This window comes from Gorilla gorilla, chromosome 8 (genome assembly GCF_029281585.2).
Source record: "Gorilla gorilla gorilla isolate KB3781 chromosome 8, NHGRI_mGorGor1-v2.1_pri, whole genome shotgun sequence".
Lineage (NCBI taxonomy): Eukaryota > Metazoa > Chordata > Mammalia > Primates > Hominidae > Gorilla > Gorilla gorilla.
Genome location: NC_073232.2, coordinates 21,582,573 through 21,599,686, shown reverse-complemented (window position 1 = coordinate 21,599,686; position 17,114 = coordinate 21,582,573). Strand labels below are relative to the sequence as shown.

Sequence of the window (17,114 nt, the reverse complement as noted above, 5' to 3'; positions counted from 1 at the left end):
AAATGCAAATAGCTAAAAAATGGATATTAATCCATTTACCAAATTCTATCCAACTATTACTTTAGAAAAAATTTATTCCCCCAAACCTGGCTTCAGACCAATCATCAGAGCCTCTGACCTCAACTTTAAGCTTTGAGAAAAACAGTTATATAGCTTAAAAACAGTAAACAACTCTTCAAACTACTCAAACGATAGCCCTGGACTTCACACATGTGAAATGAAATTTGTCAAATTACATATAACTTAAAATACACAGTAAGTCATAAATAAAGCTTCACTAAAATAATTCATTTGCCATATGAGTCATGCCAAAACCACACAGAAGACAGAACGGACACAACATAAAGCTTAACAGAAAAAAAAAAATTGAATCTTTGGTGTCTATTTCTTTTTCTGTATCTGCCATCTTAGTCTATCTCAGGCCTAGCATTTAATCTTTCATTAGTGTGGTTCTCCAATGTAAGCTATTCTGACTTTTTAAAAATATTAGCCTATGAGAGAGAGAGAGAGAGACATCTAGACAGACAGATCTATCTATCTAGATAGATATCTAGATAGATAGACAGACAGCTTGCTCTTGAAATCATTTAACTGGAATCTGTATAAATCATTAGCTAAGTAAGTTTACAGAAGAAAGGGGAAAGATCTGCCAAGATATATTATTAGAGGAATTTAAACCACCAACTAGTCCACATATTAGCTGAACTCCCATGTAAATATCCAGATTAGATGACAGAGATGGCACAAGGAAATCAACACGCAAAGACGCAACACTGGTTTTAAAAGTGTGATAAAACACATTGTTTCTTCAACTACTCTAAATATCTACAGAGTAATATGTATAGTATACAAGGTGGCAGGAGAGGCCAGACCAGATTAAGTATACTCTGTTGCCATAAAGGAATCCTCATTCTCTCTCTCTCTCTCTCTCTCTCTCTCTCTCTCTCTCTCAAACCTTCCGCCTCTTCTGAAATGCCCCATATTGGATGAGGAACCTGCCATCCACTTGGTCAATGTAACGGATAATTTTATGTGTCAACTTGACTGGCCTAAAGGATGCCCAGACAGCCGGTAGAACAGTATTTCTGTATTTCTGGTGTGTCTGTGAGGGAATTTCTGGAAGAGATTAGCATCTGAATCAGCAGACTGAGTAAAAAGATTATCCTCATCCGTGTAGCGGGTATGTTCAAATCCATTGAGAGCCAGAATAGAACAAAAAGGCAGAGGAAGAATCAATTTGTTCTTCTTCCCTTTTTTTTTTTTTTTTTTTAGAGACAGAGTCTCACTCTGTTGCCCAGACTGGGGTGCAGTGGTGTCATCACAGCTCACTGCAGCCTCGACTCCTGGACTCAAGTGATCTTCCCACCTCAGCCTCCCAAGTAGCTGCAGGTATAGACGCGTGCCGCTACACCTGGTTTTTCTCTCTCCTGGAGCTAAGACATCCATCTCCGGCCCTTGGACGTCGGCTCCCCTGGTTCCCAGGTCTTTGGCCTTGGACCAAGTCCAGTTGGCTTTCCCGGGTCTCCAGTTTGCAGATGGTGGATTGTGGAGCTTCTCAGCCTCCAGAATTACATGAGCCAATACCTCATAATAAATCTTTTTGTGTATCTACATATATCCTATTGCTTCTGTTTCTTTGGAGAACTAATACAGTCACCAAAGCCAGAGAGAACTGGAAGTCAGCATAGATTCCTCCCTTCCACTAAACCTTCTTTGCCTAATCAGCACCCAGTCCCAGGGTTTCTAACATCCTTAATTTTACCTGAATTCCCCTAATCCTTGCCTCCATTCCCACCATGTTGCCTTTTGTTCAGGGCTAGATTCAGGAAGTCCACAGTTTGGAGCAGCAGAGATCCCATGGCACAGTCAGGAATGATAGAAGCAAACCTTGGTGCCGTGGAACCTCAGAGGGAAGGGCCCATCCAGACAGGAAATCAAGAGGTGTCCTAAAGGAGGTGTATGTCAAACTGCAGCAGGAAAGATGCAATTATCTGTTCCTTTCAGGAGAACTAAACTGAAACATGGGGTGAGGGGTGGGAAGATGAAAACCAAAGAGGTAGATCACAAAGTCGGGGGCTCGTTTGCAAATGAGTTTGGATTCTATTAAGCGGGGGACTTTTTGGAATTAAGGTAGTGAGGGTGACTATCAGACAGGCATTTAAATACTCATTTGCACAGTGCTGTGGGAGAAGGAACTAAAGAAAGGGAAACTGCCATGCTTTGAGCGTGTCCTCCAACAGTTCATGTGTTGGAAACGTAAATCCTCAATGCAGCAGTGCTAGGCATTGTTTCGGTCATGAGGGATCTGCCATTATGTAGGGATGGATGCAGTTCTCGTGGGACTAGGTTAGCTCTAACAAGAGCAGGTTGTTTTAAGGGGGGGTGGTCTCTTCACCTCCCCTCTCTTTGCACACACTCACTTGCCCTTCTGCTTTTCTGCCATATGCCATAAAGCAGCACAAAATCCTCACCAGAGGCAGCCACCCGATCTTGGACGTCCCAGCCTGCAGAATGTGAGCTAAAGAACCCTGTTTCCTTTGTAAATTACCTAGGATCAAAGTATTATGCTATAGCAACAGAAAATGGAATAAGACACTAACTTCCACAAGAACCACACCAGGTGCACTATTTGGGAAGCAGAAACCCTAGGCAGGAAGAGGCCCCAGAGATACATGGACCCTGGAGAGATAAACCAACATGCCTACTCAAGATAGTTTCAATTCCTTGTTTTGTAGTATGGGATATAACCAACTGTATTTTCCTTCAATTCAGGGAGTGCTATAAGCAATGTCCAAGAAATTAACAGAAATGCATTGATTCTGGATCTCAAACCAAATTTAAAATGTCTTTGATTTCTGCAAGGGACAAAACACCATGAGAAAGCCACTGGAAGCACCAAATATATTCTCTCTTGTCTAGAAAGTTGCACTGGCATTAGACCACTTCTATTTCCTCTTACAGACATGCACAGTTAGGATGAAATAAACAACGATCACCAAATGATGGTCAGAAACAAAGCTGAGTTTACTGCCAACCAGGCAGGGGAAGCCTCCGGACTTAGGGGAAAGTTCAGCACAGCTCCCAGAATACGCAAGTGTAGGTATGCAGCAAAAATGAGGAAGTACACTAAATAAGGCGGGACTCTGAACTGCTAAGGAAGGGCCATCATTATGGAAGACCTGTCAATGTCAACTCTTCTCGCTGATTAAAGGCTTCGCAGAGCCCGGTTTTCACAGGTCCAGGGTGTATTGTGTTAAGATTCCAGAAAGCCTAAGCTCATTCAGCAGACAGGCTCACATGTACGTGCCCAAAGCTTGGCAAGTTTTTGGCTTTAACCACGCACACCACCACCACCACCATCACTAAATAACTCACTGCATCCCTCAAAGCCTGTTTTATGGGGATTGCATGGTTTTATTTGAAATCACGCCTGTAATCCCAGCACTTTGGGAGGCCAAGGCAGGCAGATCACAAGGTCAGGAGATGGAGACCAATCTGGCTAATAGAGACGGTGAAACCCTGTCTCTATTAAAAAAAATACAAAACAATTAGCCAGGCGTGGTGGCAGGCGCCTGTAGTCCCAGCTACTCGGGAGGCTGAGGCAGGAGAATGGCGTGAAGCTGGGAGGCAGAGCTTGCAGTGAGCCGAGATCGCACTGCTGCACTCCAGCCTGGGTGACAGAGCGAGACTCCATCTCAAAAAAAAAAAAAAAAGAAACAAATCAAGGTAACTTTCAGTATGGTTTCCCAAGGTATCCAAGAGTCTGGAATTGTAAGATATGCACCTGCCTCCCTATGTGTCATCATAAGTAAGGCTTTCAACCGTTACTTTTCACATTTCCTGCTTGTGTTCTCCATTCCAGTGCGAGCTTTCCAGAGAGGAGCTCTCTGTCTTTTAGACCCTTCTAAGCAGCTTAAAAAGCTGTATTGATCCTTAAAAAGCTGTATTGGTGCCTGAGAAATTCAAGTACTAGCTTTACCAGCTTAGCCATTTTCAGTCATTGGCAAAGTGGTTATCTTCAGCCCCAATCAATGAATTTCTTTTTTTCTTTCTTCTTCTTTTTTTTCGAGAAGAGTTTCCCTCTTGTTGCCCAGGCTTGAAGTGCAGTGGTGCGATCCTGGCTCCCTGCAACTTCCACCTCCTGGGTTCAAGCAATTCTCCTGTCTCAGGCTCCTGAGTAGCTGAGATTACAGGCGCCCACCACCACGCCCGACTAATTTTTGTATTTTTGGTAGAGATGGGGTTTCACCACGTTGGCCAGGCTGGTCTCTAACTCCTGACCTCAGGTGATCCGCCCACCTCGCCTTCCCAAAGTGCTGTGATTACAGGTGTGAGCCACCGCGCCCGGACCCCAATCGATGAATTTCTATTGAAGTGTCAGTTTCTCTAACACACACAAAGACTGGCACTTGGCAGTGGTTTAAACAAGTGAACAGGGCCAGCCTCCCTTCAGAACAAAGCCGCAGGAGCAGGGGCAGGCTAGATTTCCAGAGTTCATCGATGTCAAAGCCTTTCTCTGGGGGCTGTTCCTTAATCCCAAAGCAGTTGCTTTCTTTGGCTGCAGAAGCTGCCCTCCCTCTGGTCCGCATTGAGAAGAAGGTGTCTGCCTTAAGGTAACTGGAGGATAAGGCTCCGCCCTTCCCATGACAGAGGTGCTAACTCACTCTCCCACCACACATCCTGCCATCCATCCTGACTTTGGCCCCAGGGATTTCAGGGACTCCAGCCCAGCATCCTCGGCTTTGGCACCTGCTGCCTTTAGCAGTCCTCACCCTCTTGTGAAGCACTTGGCACTGCCGCGTGCTGACTCGACCACACCCTACCCCAGCCTCTCCAGGCCTGGCACTGCCACTACTGCCCGTACTTCTTCAGCCACCCTTGAGAAGTGAGGTTCTCACTCCTGAGCCCAGTCAGTGGCTGGTGCCTGCTCCTCAATGATGGGATGATGGACTCAAGTCAATTCACCACTCTCAAAACAAAACTCAGCTCTTCCAAAGGAGCACATCTGAGTTTGCTCCTCTCAATGAAGCCTCTCCTGAAGGAAACATTGCCTGGCTTGTGTTTCTGCCTGCGGACACATCTGTACACATCTGCCCACACTCCTAGTCATCATACAGAGCAGCTCCACCCTGGGAGGTGAAATCAGGGGACAAGGGCTGGAGAGTGGTTGTTCTGACATTGCACTGATTATGAGTTAGGATCAGTGGGTGGCGGTTGGGGGAGATGCTTTTTCAATTTTCCAGCACCTGCCATTACCTCCAATTCTGACTCGATTGGTTGTGAATGGGGCCTGGGCATCAGCATAATATTTTTGTTTTTTCCTTTTATTTATTTTTTTTTAGAGATGGTGTCTCAGTCTGTCACCCAAACTGGAGTACACCCTCAAACTCCTCGGCTCAAGCAATCCTCCCACCTCAGCCTCCAGAGTAGATGGGACTACTGGCAACCACCACACCTGACTAGTTTTTTAATTGTTTTATAGAGACAGAGTCTCACTATGATGCCCAGGCTGGTCTCGAACTCCCGGCCTCAGACAATCCTCCTGCCTCAGCCTCCCAAAGTGCTGCAATTACAAGCATAAGCCACTCACCGTGCCCGGCTAATCAGTATGATTTTAAGAGCTTCCTAGGTGATTTTAAGGTGCAGCCAGGGCTGAGAAACACTGATTTGGAGAGAAAGAGGCAGAGACCATCATCTGAGACTCCTCAGTGTACCCAGATAGATGAAAACATGCCAATTCAAATCAGTTCCTGCCAGGGTCGCTTCCCCAAGGCAAGACAATCTCTGCAGCCTACAAAGCAGGCATCAGAACAGCATGTTGAATTCTGGTGCCATGTTTCATTCAGACAGCACCCCTTCCACCAAACTGAGCCTCAATTTTTCCAACTATTAGTAAATGGGCTGCTCCAGACACAGCTGGTTTGCTTCTCTCAGCCCCCACTTTCCAATCTATGCATCCCCCTCTCTCTTCACCTCTCATTTAAATGTAGACTGTTGATATATTTGCCTTTCTACTCCTGCAAAAGTACTTTAAGTGCTACCTTGAAATTATTGTTTTTTTTTTTTTTTTTTTTGAGATGGAGTTTTGCTCTTGTTACCCAGGTTGGAGTGCAACGGCACGATCTCGGTTCACTGTAACCTCCACCTCCTGGGTTCAAACAATTCTCCTGCCTCAGCCTCCCAAGCAGCTGTGATTATAGGTGTGCACCACAATGCTCAGCTAATTTTTGTAGTTTGAATAGAGATGGGGTTTCACCACCTTGGCCAGGATGGTCTCAAGCTCTTGACCTCAAGCGACCCACCCACAGCAGCCTCCCAAAGTGCTGGCTTACAGGCGTGAGCCACCGTGCCGGTCAAGTTTTGAAATTAGATGTCAGCAGTGCCTGCCCTCGAAATAAATAATGCCACAGAAATCATAAACTCTGTAATCCAACCCAAAGAGAATAACACCGATGATGTTTATTCCATACTGCATAAAATACTCTGTTGTGGGATCACAACTAACTGTTCTATCTAGAGTAGCTTATGCTGAATTTTCTAGATCCAGCCGCTGATGCCAGAGCGAGGCTGCCGGTCCTCACAGCTGCAGAGCAACAGCCTACCTCCATGTTTATCAGAATGTTTCCCTCTGAGCTTCATTTAATATCTACTGATCAAGTAGAAAATTCATTTTGAAACAATTTCCAGAGCAAGTACAAAGACATCCTTAAGGACATGTTAGCTACATTACTTCAGTCCAGTGAAATAAATAAATTTCTCAGCCTACAATAAACTCAGCATAAAGGGGGGCAGGCAGTCTTTCCAATGGGCTGGCTTAGCAGTCCTCTGGTGGTCCAGCAGCTAGGGTTCAAATGGGCCTACTTCCATGGAAAAGAGCGTGGAAATAAACCAATGGCCAGGACACAAACACAAATAGTGTGGAAATCAACAAACGGTCAGGAAATAAGCAAAAATAGTGTGGAAATCAACAAAGACACTGGAATTTAAGGCAGTCTATTTGGGATCCTGTCTACAATGACTTAGTCATGAAAATCATCAAAAAGACTTTTTTCTTTTTTCTTTTTCTTTTTTTTTTTTTGAGATGGAGTCTCCTTCTGTCGCCCAGGCTGGAGTGCAGTGGCGCGATCTGGGCTCACTTCAAGCTCCGCCTCCCGGGTTCACACCATTCTCCTGCCTCAGTCTCCCGAGTAGCTGGGACTACAGGCGCCCACCACCATATCCGGCCAATTTTTTTGTGTATTTTTAGTAGAGACGGGGTTTCACCATATTAGCCAGGATTGTCTCGATCTCCTGACCTCGTGATCCGCCTGCCTCAGCCTCCCAAAGTGCTGGGATTACAGGCGTGAGCCGTGGCACTTGGCCAGGACTTTTTTCTTACATGCTGTGTCTGAAAAACTTTACCAATTAGCAAGTCCAGATCACAGCTGAGTTCCAGAACTGGACAGCCAACTGGACTTCTCTACCAGGGCATCCTCCCAACCCCCAAGTTCAGCATGTCCAGACTCTTCACCTGCCCTCCTGCTCTGGTATTTCTGTTCTCAGTGAATGGGGTCATCATCCACCCAGGCATCCACGTCAGAAACTCGGCAGCCCTCCTGGAATCCTCCTTCTCCCTCCCTGCTCTCCCCATTCCTTCCGAATCTCTAAGTCCTGCAGATTCCACTGTGTTCACACACTCATAACTGTTTCTTCCATCCCAACTCCAGAGCTTCTGTGTTAATGTGCTGCTTCTTCATTTCTCCACCAGATTCTTCCAACGGCCTCCTTACTATTCTCCCTACATACATAGAGTCCTGGCCCCCCAGTCCATTCTTCTCAGTTCTGCCGCAATAATCTTCAAAAATTAATCTTGATCATGTTGCTCCTTTCATCAAAACCCTCCGATGGCTCCCCCGTGTCTAGAGGATGAAGTTCAAAGTGGGTACACAAGGCCCTCCACAATCCCACCTCTCCAACCTTAGGTGTCTCCAGGCCTCCCCCTGAATCCTTTGCCCTGGAGAGTTCCCCAGTACACCAGCCTTTCTGTCTCCTGTCTCCTGACCTCTGTTTGGGCTGCCACTTCTGGATGGAATGTCCCTCTGCGTTTCTGACCCTGTAAACCATGCTCATTGTCCAGGCCCTCCTCCTCCGTGAACCCTCTCCTCTCATCCCACCCCAAAGGAAGAAGACAGCACCCCTACCCTCGAGGCCCTGGCCATGCTACTACACAGCATCTGCAATGCCACTGCACGTACTTAGTGACAAAACTATGAGCTCCCAGAGGGCAAGGAGAGCACCTTATCTAAACTCAGTGCCCAGCAGTGCTGCCTGCTGCACAGTGAGAATTTAATAAATATTTGTTAAATGAATGAATGTCTCCATGACAACATTCTGAGTGGTTTCAAACTATTTTCTTTCTAGCTCATTGACTCTGCTTTCAGCTGCTCATGATGTGGAACTGCCTCTTACTCCATACGTAAATCATTTGCAGAGGACCAAAAAAAAAAAGTCAGTGCGGGAGTTACTATAGATCACCTTCGTATCCCTGGAGAAATCACTTCTTTGTTCTTGACTCCTGAAAGAGGGGTCATGCTTCCAGGCACTCCAGCAGCGGATACTGAGAAACTATCAAAACAAGTTATTCCAGCCCTCTGGCCCTCCTTGGTTTTTAAACGCCCTCTCCCTGGAAGTGATTATTTGAGTGAGGCGCAGGGTGAAGACAATTAAAGCAGACCATCCACGGCATCACCAGGACTGGTTTATAAAGCCTGCATCCATGGCCTCTGCTCATGCAAATGAAAAATAATGCTGAAAAATGAAACTGACTTCCTCCGCTTTTGTACTTCTCAGCCCTAAGGGATTCACACCAAAATACAGTCATCACCCTCGATCCATCAGCAGACAGCCCCTGTGCCCAACATAAAACCTTTGGAAGGCTCTGGGCCCACCCAGAATTCAATCTACAATGTCAAATATCTGTAATGTGTCTGCAACTTAATGTCACCAGCAAACAACTTCTTCTCCAAGTACTGATTTCACATTGAAAAATGAGCAATTTCAATAAATGTCTCATTAACATCGTGTTTTCCTGCTAGATGCTAATATACTTAATTTGTTTTCCCAGATTCTCTTCCATACAATCATTTCCTGCAATCCTCCTCAGGACAACCTGAAACTCACTGGGCTCCTAATAGACAATCCAGAGAACCTAGAAACGACCAAACTACCAAACAAATAAGCAAAACCCTTAAGCTACAAAGTTAAAGAGACCTGTTTGTTCTCAAACACTTATCCCGCATGCTGTAGCTTCTTCTGTGAGTTACACAAAGGTCAGAAGAGGACAGACCGTCCTAGCCCTCTCAGCAGTGCTGGGTTTGTACAAATGATGGCTGAACATCGTTCGGTGGACACTGCTGGTCCCAGTAAGAGAGGAGTGGGCGAGACGGTTTATTCAGAAAGAATGTGAGGAGCGTGACATTTTGTGTTGAGGCCCTAGAAGGCTTGTTCTCATTCTGCTTTGCTTATCTGTACAGAGATTCTTGCTATGTGCTGATTCCAAACCCCAAAAATTTCAAGGATATTTCCAACATCTTTTATTAATAGCAACTCTTAAAAATTTCCATAGCACACTGCTCAGACACACTCCAAACATGCAAAAGCAGGTACCATACAAGGGCTTGTTCCCCCAAACCTTTAGAGATTACGGGGCAATGGCTTAATCATGACAGTGTGGGGAATGGTGTGGACACCACACTTATGAAAGAACATCGCTGGGATGGATCCAGACACATCAGAATGGTTCTGGGAGCCAGGCGCCATGTCTCATGCCTATAATCCCAGCAATCTGGGAGGCTGCGGTGGGAGGACTGCTTGAGGCCAGGAGTTCAAGACCAGCCTGGGCAACACAGTGAGCCCTCCATCTCTTAAAAAAAAAATTTTTTTTTTAATTAGCCAGGCATAATAGCATGTGCCTACAGTCCCAGCTACTCAGGAGCCAGAGGTGGGAAGATCACTTGAGCTCAAGAGTTGAGGCTGCGGTGAGACAAGACTGTGCCACTGCACTCCAGACTGGGCAACAGAGCAAGATCCTGCCTGGAGAAAAAAAGAAAAAATGAATGGTTCTATGTGTGCCATTATACAAGAGAGGACTTTCTTATATTTTTGCTCCCCATATGTAATAGAAATAAATGAAAATCTTGGCCAGGCGCAGTGGCTCATGCCTGTAAACTCAGCACTTTGGGAAGCCAAGGCAGGCGGATCACCTGAGGTCAGGAGTTCAAGACCAGCCTGGCCAACATGGTGAAACCTCATCTCTACAAAAATATAAAAATTAGCTGGGCATGATGGCAGATGCCTGTAATCCCAGCTTCGGGAGGCTGAGGCGGGGTAATCGCTTGAACCCAGGAGGTGGAAGTTGCAGTGAGCTGAGATTGCGCCATTGTACTCCAGCCTGGGCAACAGAGCGAGATTCTGTCAGGAAAGGAAAGGAGAGGAGAGGGGAGGGGAGCAGAGGGGAGGGGAGTGGGGAGGGAAAGAAAGGAAATAAAAAAAAGAAAGAAAAATCTATTTTATTTCTATTACACACAGTGAGCAAAAATAAAACTCAATGAGGAGGTAAGCACTGAAACAGTGAACTCCACGCAGCCTGCTGGGTGCCAGGCGCCATGTCTGTGGCAGAGAATGGAAGAAACCATCGGAACGTGTGGAAGTAACACTGGCCGGGTTGGTATTCCAGGCTCTGCCACATAGGAGCTGCAAGGCTTTGGACACGTGACTCTATTTTGTGAGCTTCATCACCTTATTATAAATAAAGCAGTAATAACAACAACAGTACTCATAGCGGTGGCGACAGCACAGACCTTTACTGAGCACTTCCTATGGGGCGAGTGCTGCAGTGAGCACTTCACAAAAACTTAGTAAGCAGCATCTCACCAAATCTTTACAACACCCTGCCAGGGAGACGCCGGTAACTCCATTTTACAGAGAAGACTCAGGGCTCTGTAGCCGGCCCACGGTCACTCGGATATCGTGAGTGGCAGGGTCTCGGTTCACAAGCAAGTCTGCCTGACAGCCGTGCTCTTTGTAATTGAGAACTACTTCCAACCATGGCCGTGAATGTTATAAGACACGAGAGGTCTATGGGAAAAGTGCTTTGAAAGTTGGTTATCATTTGCACAGCCTGGGTCCTCTGGGGGCCCCTCTGCCCCCGGGGAAAGTCTGCCTCCGGGGCAGGACTCCTGCAGGACACACGGGCCAGGAGGTAGGGAAGGGAGGAGGGTTGCCCTCCAGCACTTACTTTCTCAGGACGGCTATCTCATTCTCTATGCTGCTTTCCTTGCCCTTCAGCGCCTTCTTAGGGATACACTTCACAGCAAAGAGCTTGCCAGTTGCCTTCTCTTCAGCTAAAACCACTTCGGAAAAGGCCCCGCTGTGAACAAAGAAGGAAAAAAGAACACTTAGATGCAGAAGTCCAGTTTCACAAAAGCTGCATTCACCCTACCACCGAAGTTTGAGTAAACAATAACGACGGCACAGTTGTAAGCATTACTGTTACTTTTATGCACCGTGGCTCCTTGCTAAACATCTTTGTGCAAAGAAATACACAGGGGCAGCCGGGCGCAGTGGCTCACGCCTGTAATCCCAACACTTTGGGAGGCCAAGGCGGGCAGACCACCTGAGGTCAGGAGTTTAAGACCAGCCTGGCCAACATGATGAAACCCCGTCTCTACTTAAAAATACAAAAAATTAGCCAGACGTGGTGGCACGCACCTGTAATTCCAGCTACTTGGGAGGCTGAGGCAGGAGAATCACTTGAACTTGGAAGGCAGAGGTTGCAGTGAGCCGAGATCGTGCCACTGCACTCCACCCTGGGCGACAGAGCGAGACTCTGTCTCAAAAAATAATGATAATAAAATTTTTTCAAAAAGGAAATACACAGGGGCAAGCAGGCCTTCCCGCAAAGGGACATGCGGATGTGGAGGTCAACATGGTTAGGCCACCTCCCGGTACCACTTGCCGCACACCACACTGGCGTCACTTTGGAGCCAACAAGAATGCTCCCACAAGAGGTTCCTCCTACAGAAAAGGACTGGATCCTTCTGCTGGTGTCAGCTCTCCCACCTCCAAACAGACTAGAAAGTCACACTAAAATCCCCAGGTCCTCACAGGCTTTTTCATCTAGAGGAAATTTCAGAGCGCTCTGCAAACACTGGACTCCTCCCAGCTGGGTAAGGATAGGACTCGGTGTGAGCGGTATTGCAGGTGGTACAGACACAGGGTAATTAATTGGTCATGGGGTGCAAGCGCTCACCAAGCAGTTTGTATCCTTTTTAAACCAAAGAAACTAACAAGCAAGGGCTATGGAGTGGGGAATACTGTCCTGCCTGAAAATACACATTTCACTCTGCAACGGCAGAGCAACAAACTAAAACCAGAACATCTGGGGCTGGAGAGCCCATTTCTCTGGAGGGGCCCCTTGTGATCTGGGAGCCCTAGAGCTAGCACCCCAGGGCCACCTCCTTTGCTGACGGCAGGCAAGGCCTGCGTGCAGAACTCCACTAATAACCCTGGCATGGAACAGCCTCCTCCATCATCTCCGGATCCTCCAGATCCCAGCAACTTGGGCTCTGTGCACAGGGAAGTACCATAGCCCACTGAGTCGTTCTCTGTGCCAAGACTTTCAACTCCTGCTTCAAGAAACCAACGTTCCCGTGTCCAGAGAAACCACTGGAAGCCCCAGTCTTATGGCAATACCAGGTCTTCAGGCCCTACCTTCTTCAGTCCAATGGTCCCCAACCTTTTTGGCATCAGGGACCAGCTTCATGGACAACAGTTTTTCCATGGACCTGGGAGAGGAGGGTGGTTTTGGGATGACTCAAGTGCATTACATTTCTTGTGCACTTTATTTCATTTTTTTGAGACGGAGTCTGGCTCTCTTGCCCAGGCTGGAGTGCACTGGTGTGATCTCGGCTCACTGCAACCTCTGCCTCTCGGGTTCAAGCGATTCTCCTGACTCAGCTTCCTGAGGAGCTGGGATTACAGGTGTCCACCAACACATCTGGCTAATTTTTGTATTTTCACCATGTTTCCCAGGCTGGTCTCGAAGTCCTGACCTCAAGTGATTCACTCGCCTCGACTTCCCAAAGTGCTGGGATTATAGGTGCGAACCACCACGCCCAGCCACTTTATTTCTATTATTATTACACAGTAATGTATAATGAAATAATTCTACAACTTGCCATAATGTAGAATCAGTGGAAGCCCTGAGCTTGTTTTCCTGCAACTAGACGGTCCCATCTGGGGGTGATGGGAGACACTGACAGATCATCAGGCATTAGATTCTCATAAAGAGTGTGCAACCTAGATCCCTCACATGCACAGTTCACAATAGGGCTCACGCTCTTATGAGAATCTAATGCAGTCCTTGATCTGACAGGAGGCGGAGCTCAGGCGGTAACATGAACAACGGGGAGTGGCTGTAAGTACAGATGAAGCTTTGCTTGCTTGCCCGCTGTTCACCTCTTGCTGTGTGGCAAAGTTTCTAACAGGCCACATACCCTACCGGTATTGGCCCATGGCCCAGGGGTTGGGGACCCCTACTTTAGTCACTGTCAAAGAGATTCCTGAACAGGGGGAACACCCTTCCTCCTCCTCTCCTTGCCCACCTGACAGCAATGCACACTCTGTCACAATCCAAGGGACGGTAAATGCATGTTTTAAAAATCCTTTCCAGTGAGAGGAATTCACTTCCATTCAGTGCAGTTAACTTCAGGACAGCGTTCCCACTGGCACATGGATGCTCACGAGAGAAGTTTGTCTATAGCTTCATGGTCTATTTTTAATTATACAAACCCAGGCGGCAGAACATAGTCATTCCACAAAATATCCCAGATGAAAAACATCAGAAGCAGGATCTTCTGCCCAAATCCACAAATTATTCACCCGTAGGATTCTCCCCTCAAAACACTACAAGCCAGAAGCCAAACCTTCTAGAACCTGCCAGAACAATCATCACTAAATATAAACACATAAAGACCCACCACAGGTTTATCACAGAGGGATACATGGAGTCAGACATTCCCAGTGACACCGGCCATGGCCAACGGCTTTTGTCCAGGAAACCCAAATCATAACAATTCCACAGACGGCCCCTGAGCCCAGGCACCATCCCTCCTCACTCATCTCTAAGCCAGGGGGAGACAGGTGGCTGCACCTCAGAGTTCTCAGGTGGGTCAAGACCCTGAATGAGGAGGTACGTGTTCCCCCTCACTACCCTCCGGGAGGTAGAACAAGAACTATGCTAGAGTAGGAGAAAAATCACTGGGGAAAGACCAAGGTTCAAGCACCATGGGTGGTTTTATACCAGATAAATCATTCATTCTTTCATTCATTCATTCGTTCATTCAGTTTCCCTGTTGGCCACTTGAGTCCCTAATGCTGATGACACCCCAATGGTCCTGAGTTTGTTGGATTTACTAAGTCCATTTTCCAGAAGGCGGAAAAGCCCTTTGGCAGCAGTGACCACAGCCAAGGGCTCGGGCTGGGAACTGCGATCAGGCCCCTCTCCTCCTGCACTGCCCCTTGCTCCACTCTCCATCCACAGGTGCTCCTTCCTCTACAGAATCCCTGTGATCAGAAACGACCAAGGCCAACGCAGAGGGGACAACCTGCTCAATCGGACCCTTGGAAGCCTGTAAGAGAAAAGCATTTCCTTGCTTGGAGGAAACAGTGAGAAGCGAGGTTGCCACAGGACTCAGCCCGAGAGACAAGAGACTGGGGAGGGGACCGAGGGGTCTCCTCAGACTGCCACGGCAGGAAGCTGACAACATGGAGAGGCAGTAGTGCCCGTGAAGCTAGGATTTTTCTGCCTTTGTCCCTGGTTAGGTGGGGATGGGCTATGTGGCGCCCCATGGGGAAGGCAGGACAACGGCACAGAGTTATGTCAAGAGAGTCACGTGCTAAACAGCCCAGGCTTGACACAACATGACCAAGGAGTCTCCATCAGAAGATCCTGAGCAGAGGCAGGGAGCCAAGGTTCCAGACCTATTCTCTGCGAATGCAAGTCAGCATGCAACTCCACACCTAGGTCTATACCCAGAAGTGAAAGCGGGGACTGAACAGGTGCGTGGACAACCACATTCACGGCGGCATTATTCACAACAGTCACGTGGTGGCAACAATCCTTGCATCCATTGGGGGACAAATGGATAAAATATGGTCCACACATATAACAGAATAGCCATAAATAGCAATGGAATTCTGACCCATGCTGGAACATGGATGAACTCTGAGGACATTATGCTAAAGGAAACAAATCAGATACAAAAAGCCAAATACCGTATGATTCTACTTACAGGAGGTGTCCAAAGTCACCAAATTCACAGAGGAAGAAAGTAGAACTGTGGTTGCTAGGGACTAGCGGGAGAAGGCAATGGGGAGTTCTGTTTAATGGGGACGGAGTTTCCATTTGGGAAGATGAAAAGGATCTGCAAGCCAGGCACGGTGGCTCATGCCTGTAATCCCAGCACTTTGGGAGGCCAAGGCGGTCAGACCACTTGAGGTCAGGAGTTTGAGACCAGCCTGGCCAATACGGTGAAACCCCATCTCTACTAAAAATATAAAAATTAGCAGCGTGTGGTGGCACATGTCTGTAGTCCCAGCTACTCAGGAGACTGAGGTGGGAGAATCGCTTGAGCCCAGGAGGCGGAGGTTGCAGTGAGCTGAGATCGCGCCTATGCACTCCAACCTTGATGACAGAGCGAGACTCTGTCTCAAAAAAATAAAAAATAAAAAGGTTCTGGAGATGAATGGGGTTGATGGTTGCACAACAATGTGAATGTAGTTGATGCCACCAAAATGTACTCTGTAAAATGGTTAAAATAGGCCGGGCGCGGTGGCTCATGCCTATAATCCCAGCACTTTGGGAGGCTGAGGTGGGAGGATCGCTTGAGCCCAGGAGTTTGATACCAGCCTGGGCAACACAGCAAAACACTGTCTCTAGAAAAAATTTAAAAATTAGCCAGGTACGGTGGTGTACACCTGTCATACCAGCTACTTGGGAGGCTAAGGTAGGAGGATCACTTGGGCCCGGGAGGTCAAGGCTGCAGTGAGCCATGATCACGGCACTGTACTTCAGCCTGGGCCAAAGAGCAAGACCTTGTCCCCTCCTCCCCCAGCAAAAAAAAAAAAAAAATAAAAGCTTAAAATGGTAAAGTTTATGTTACGTATATTTCACTGCAATAAAAAGATAAACATAAAAAGTCTGCTTACTTCTAATCAATGATGTTGCCTGAGGATGGACATATTGGAAAAACTAGATAAACCTTTTCACTCAATACCTCCCTAAAGGAGAAAAAAATTATATCAACTGTAGGGTGCCAGCTGGTGTCAGCGACTTGATATTTACAAAGGACTTTGGCATGTATCAGTGAATCCACTCCTTACAGCAACCCCATGAAGCAGACAAGAAGTTACTGTCATCTCCATTTTAGAGATGAGGATACTGAGTCCCATCACACAAGTGGTAAAGGACAGAAAATAGAACTCGGTTTCCTACTGCCTCCGAGGTCCTTTCTCAATGCGTCACGCTGGGCTGATACCGGTGGCTACCAGGGCGTGTGCGTGGCAAGCACCGCAGGTGACAGGGATGGAGGGGTTAGAAGGCCCTGTCGTCAGATAAGCTGCCATCGCTCCGAGCCCGCACATCCACCTGCTTTATCATTTAGCCAAACAGTGTGCATTGACCCGCTTTAAGCTTTCCAAAGACAAAGTTCTCTGGTCTTCTTAAAGGATATAAGATGACCATAAATTGTTATTGTTCCCACAATAAATAGAAATCACTTGAAGACACTTCCCCTGTTCCAGGAAATTTAATTAGAAACATCAAACACAAAGCTCACGAATGAACAGTTTGAGCACTTTCTATGTAATTACATAACACAGTGGTGTGTGTGTGTGTGTGAGAGAGAGAAAGAGAGAGAGAGAGTGCAGGGTTGGTGGGGGGTGTCCTTGTGACAGGAAACACTAAAGCAAGGAAAATCATCTGAAAACCTATAAAGACTTCCCCCAACCTAAGAACATAAATTCCAAGGGACAAAAGAACAAAAGCAGGGACAGAGTGACAAAGTTTTAAAAAT

General features: G+C 47.1%; 1 protein-coding gene across 5 annotated transcripts in view; it reads right to left on the bottom strand.

The window, feature by feature from the left end:
- CAMK1D (calcium/calmodulin dependent protein kinase ID) overlaps positions 1–17,114 on the bottom strand; it is a 487,292-nt gene that overhangs the window by 270,597 nt on the left and 199,581 nt on the right. For all 5 annotated transcript variants that reach the window (XM_019035268.4, XM_019035266.4, XM_019035269.4 and 2 more), the window contains exon 2: positions 11,276–11,407. In XM_019035268.4, the coding sequence (XP_018890813.1) occupies positions 11,276–11,407 (132 nt within the window). The remainder of the gene's footprint in view (positions 1–11,275; positions 11,408–17,114) is intronic.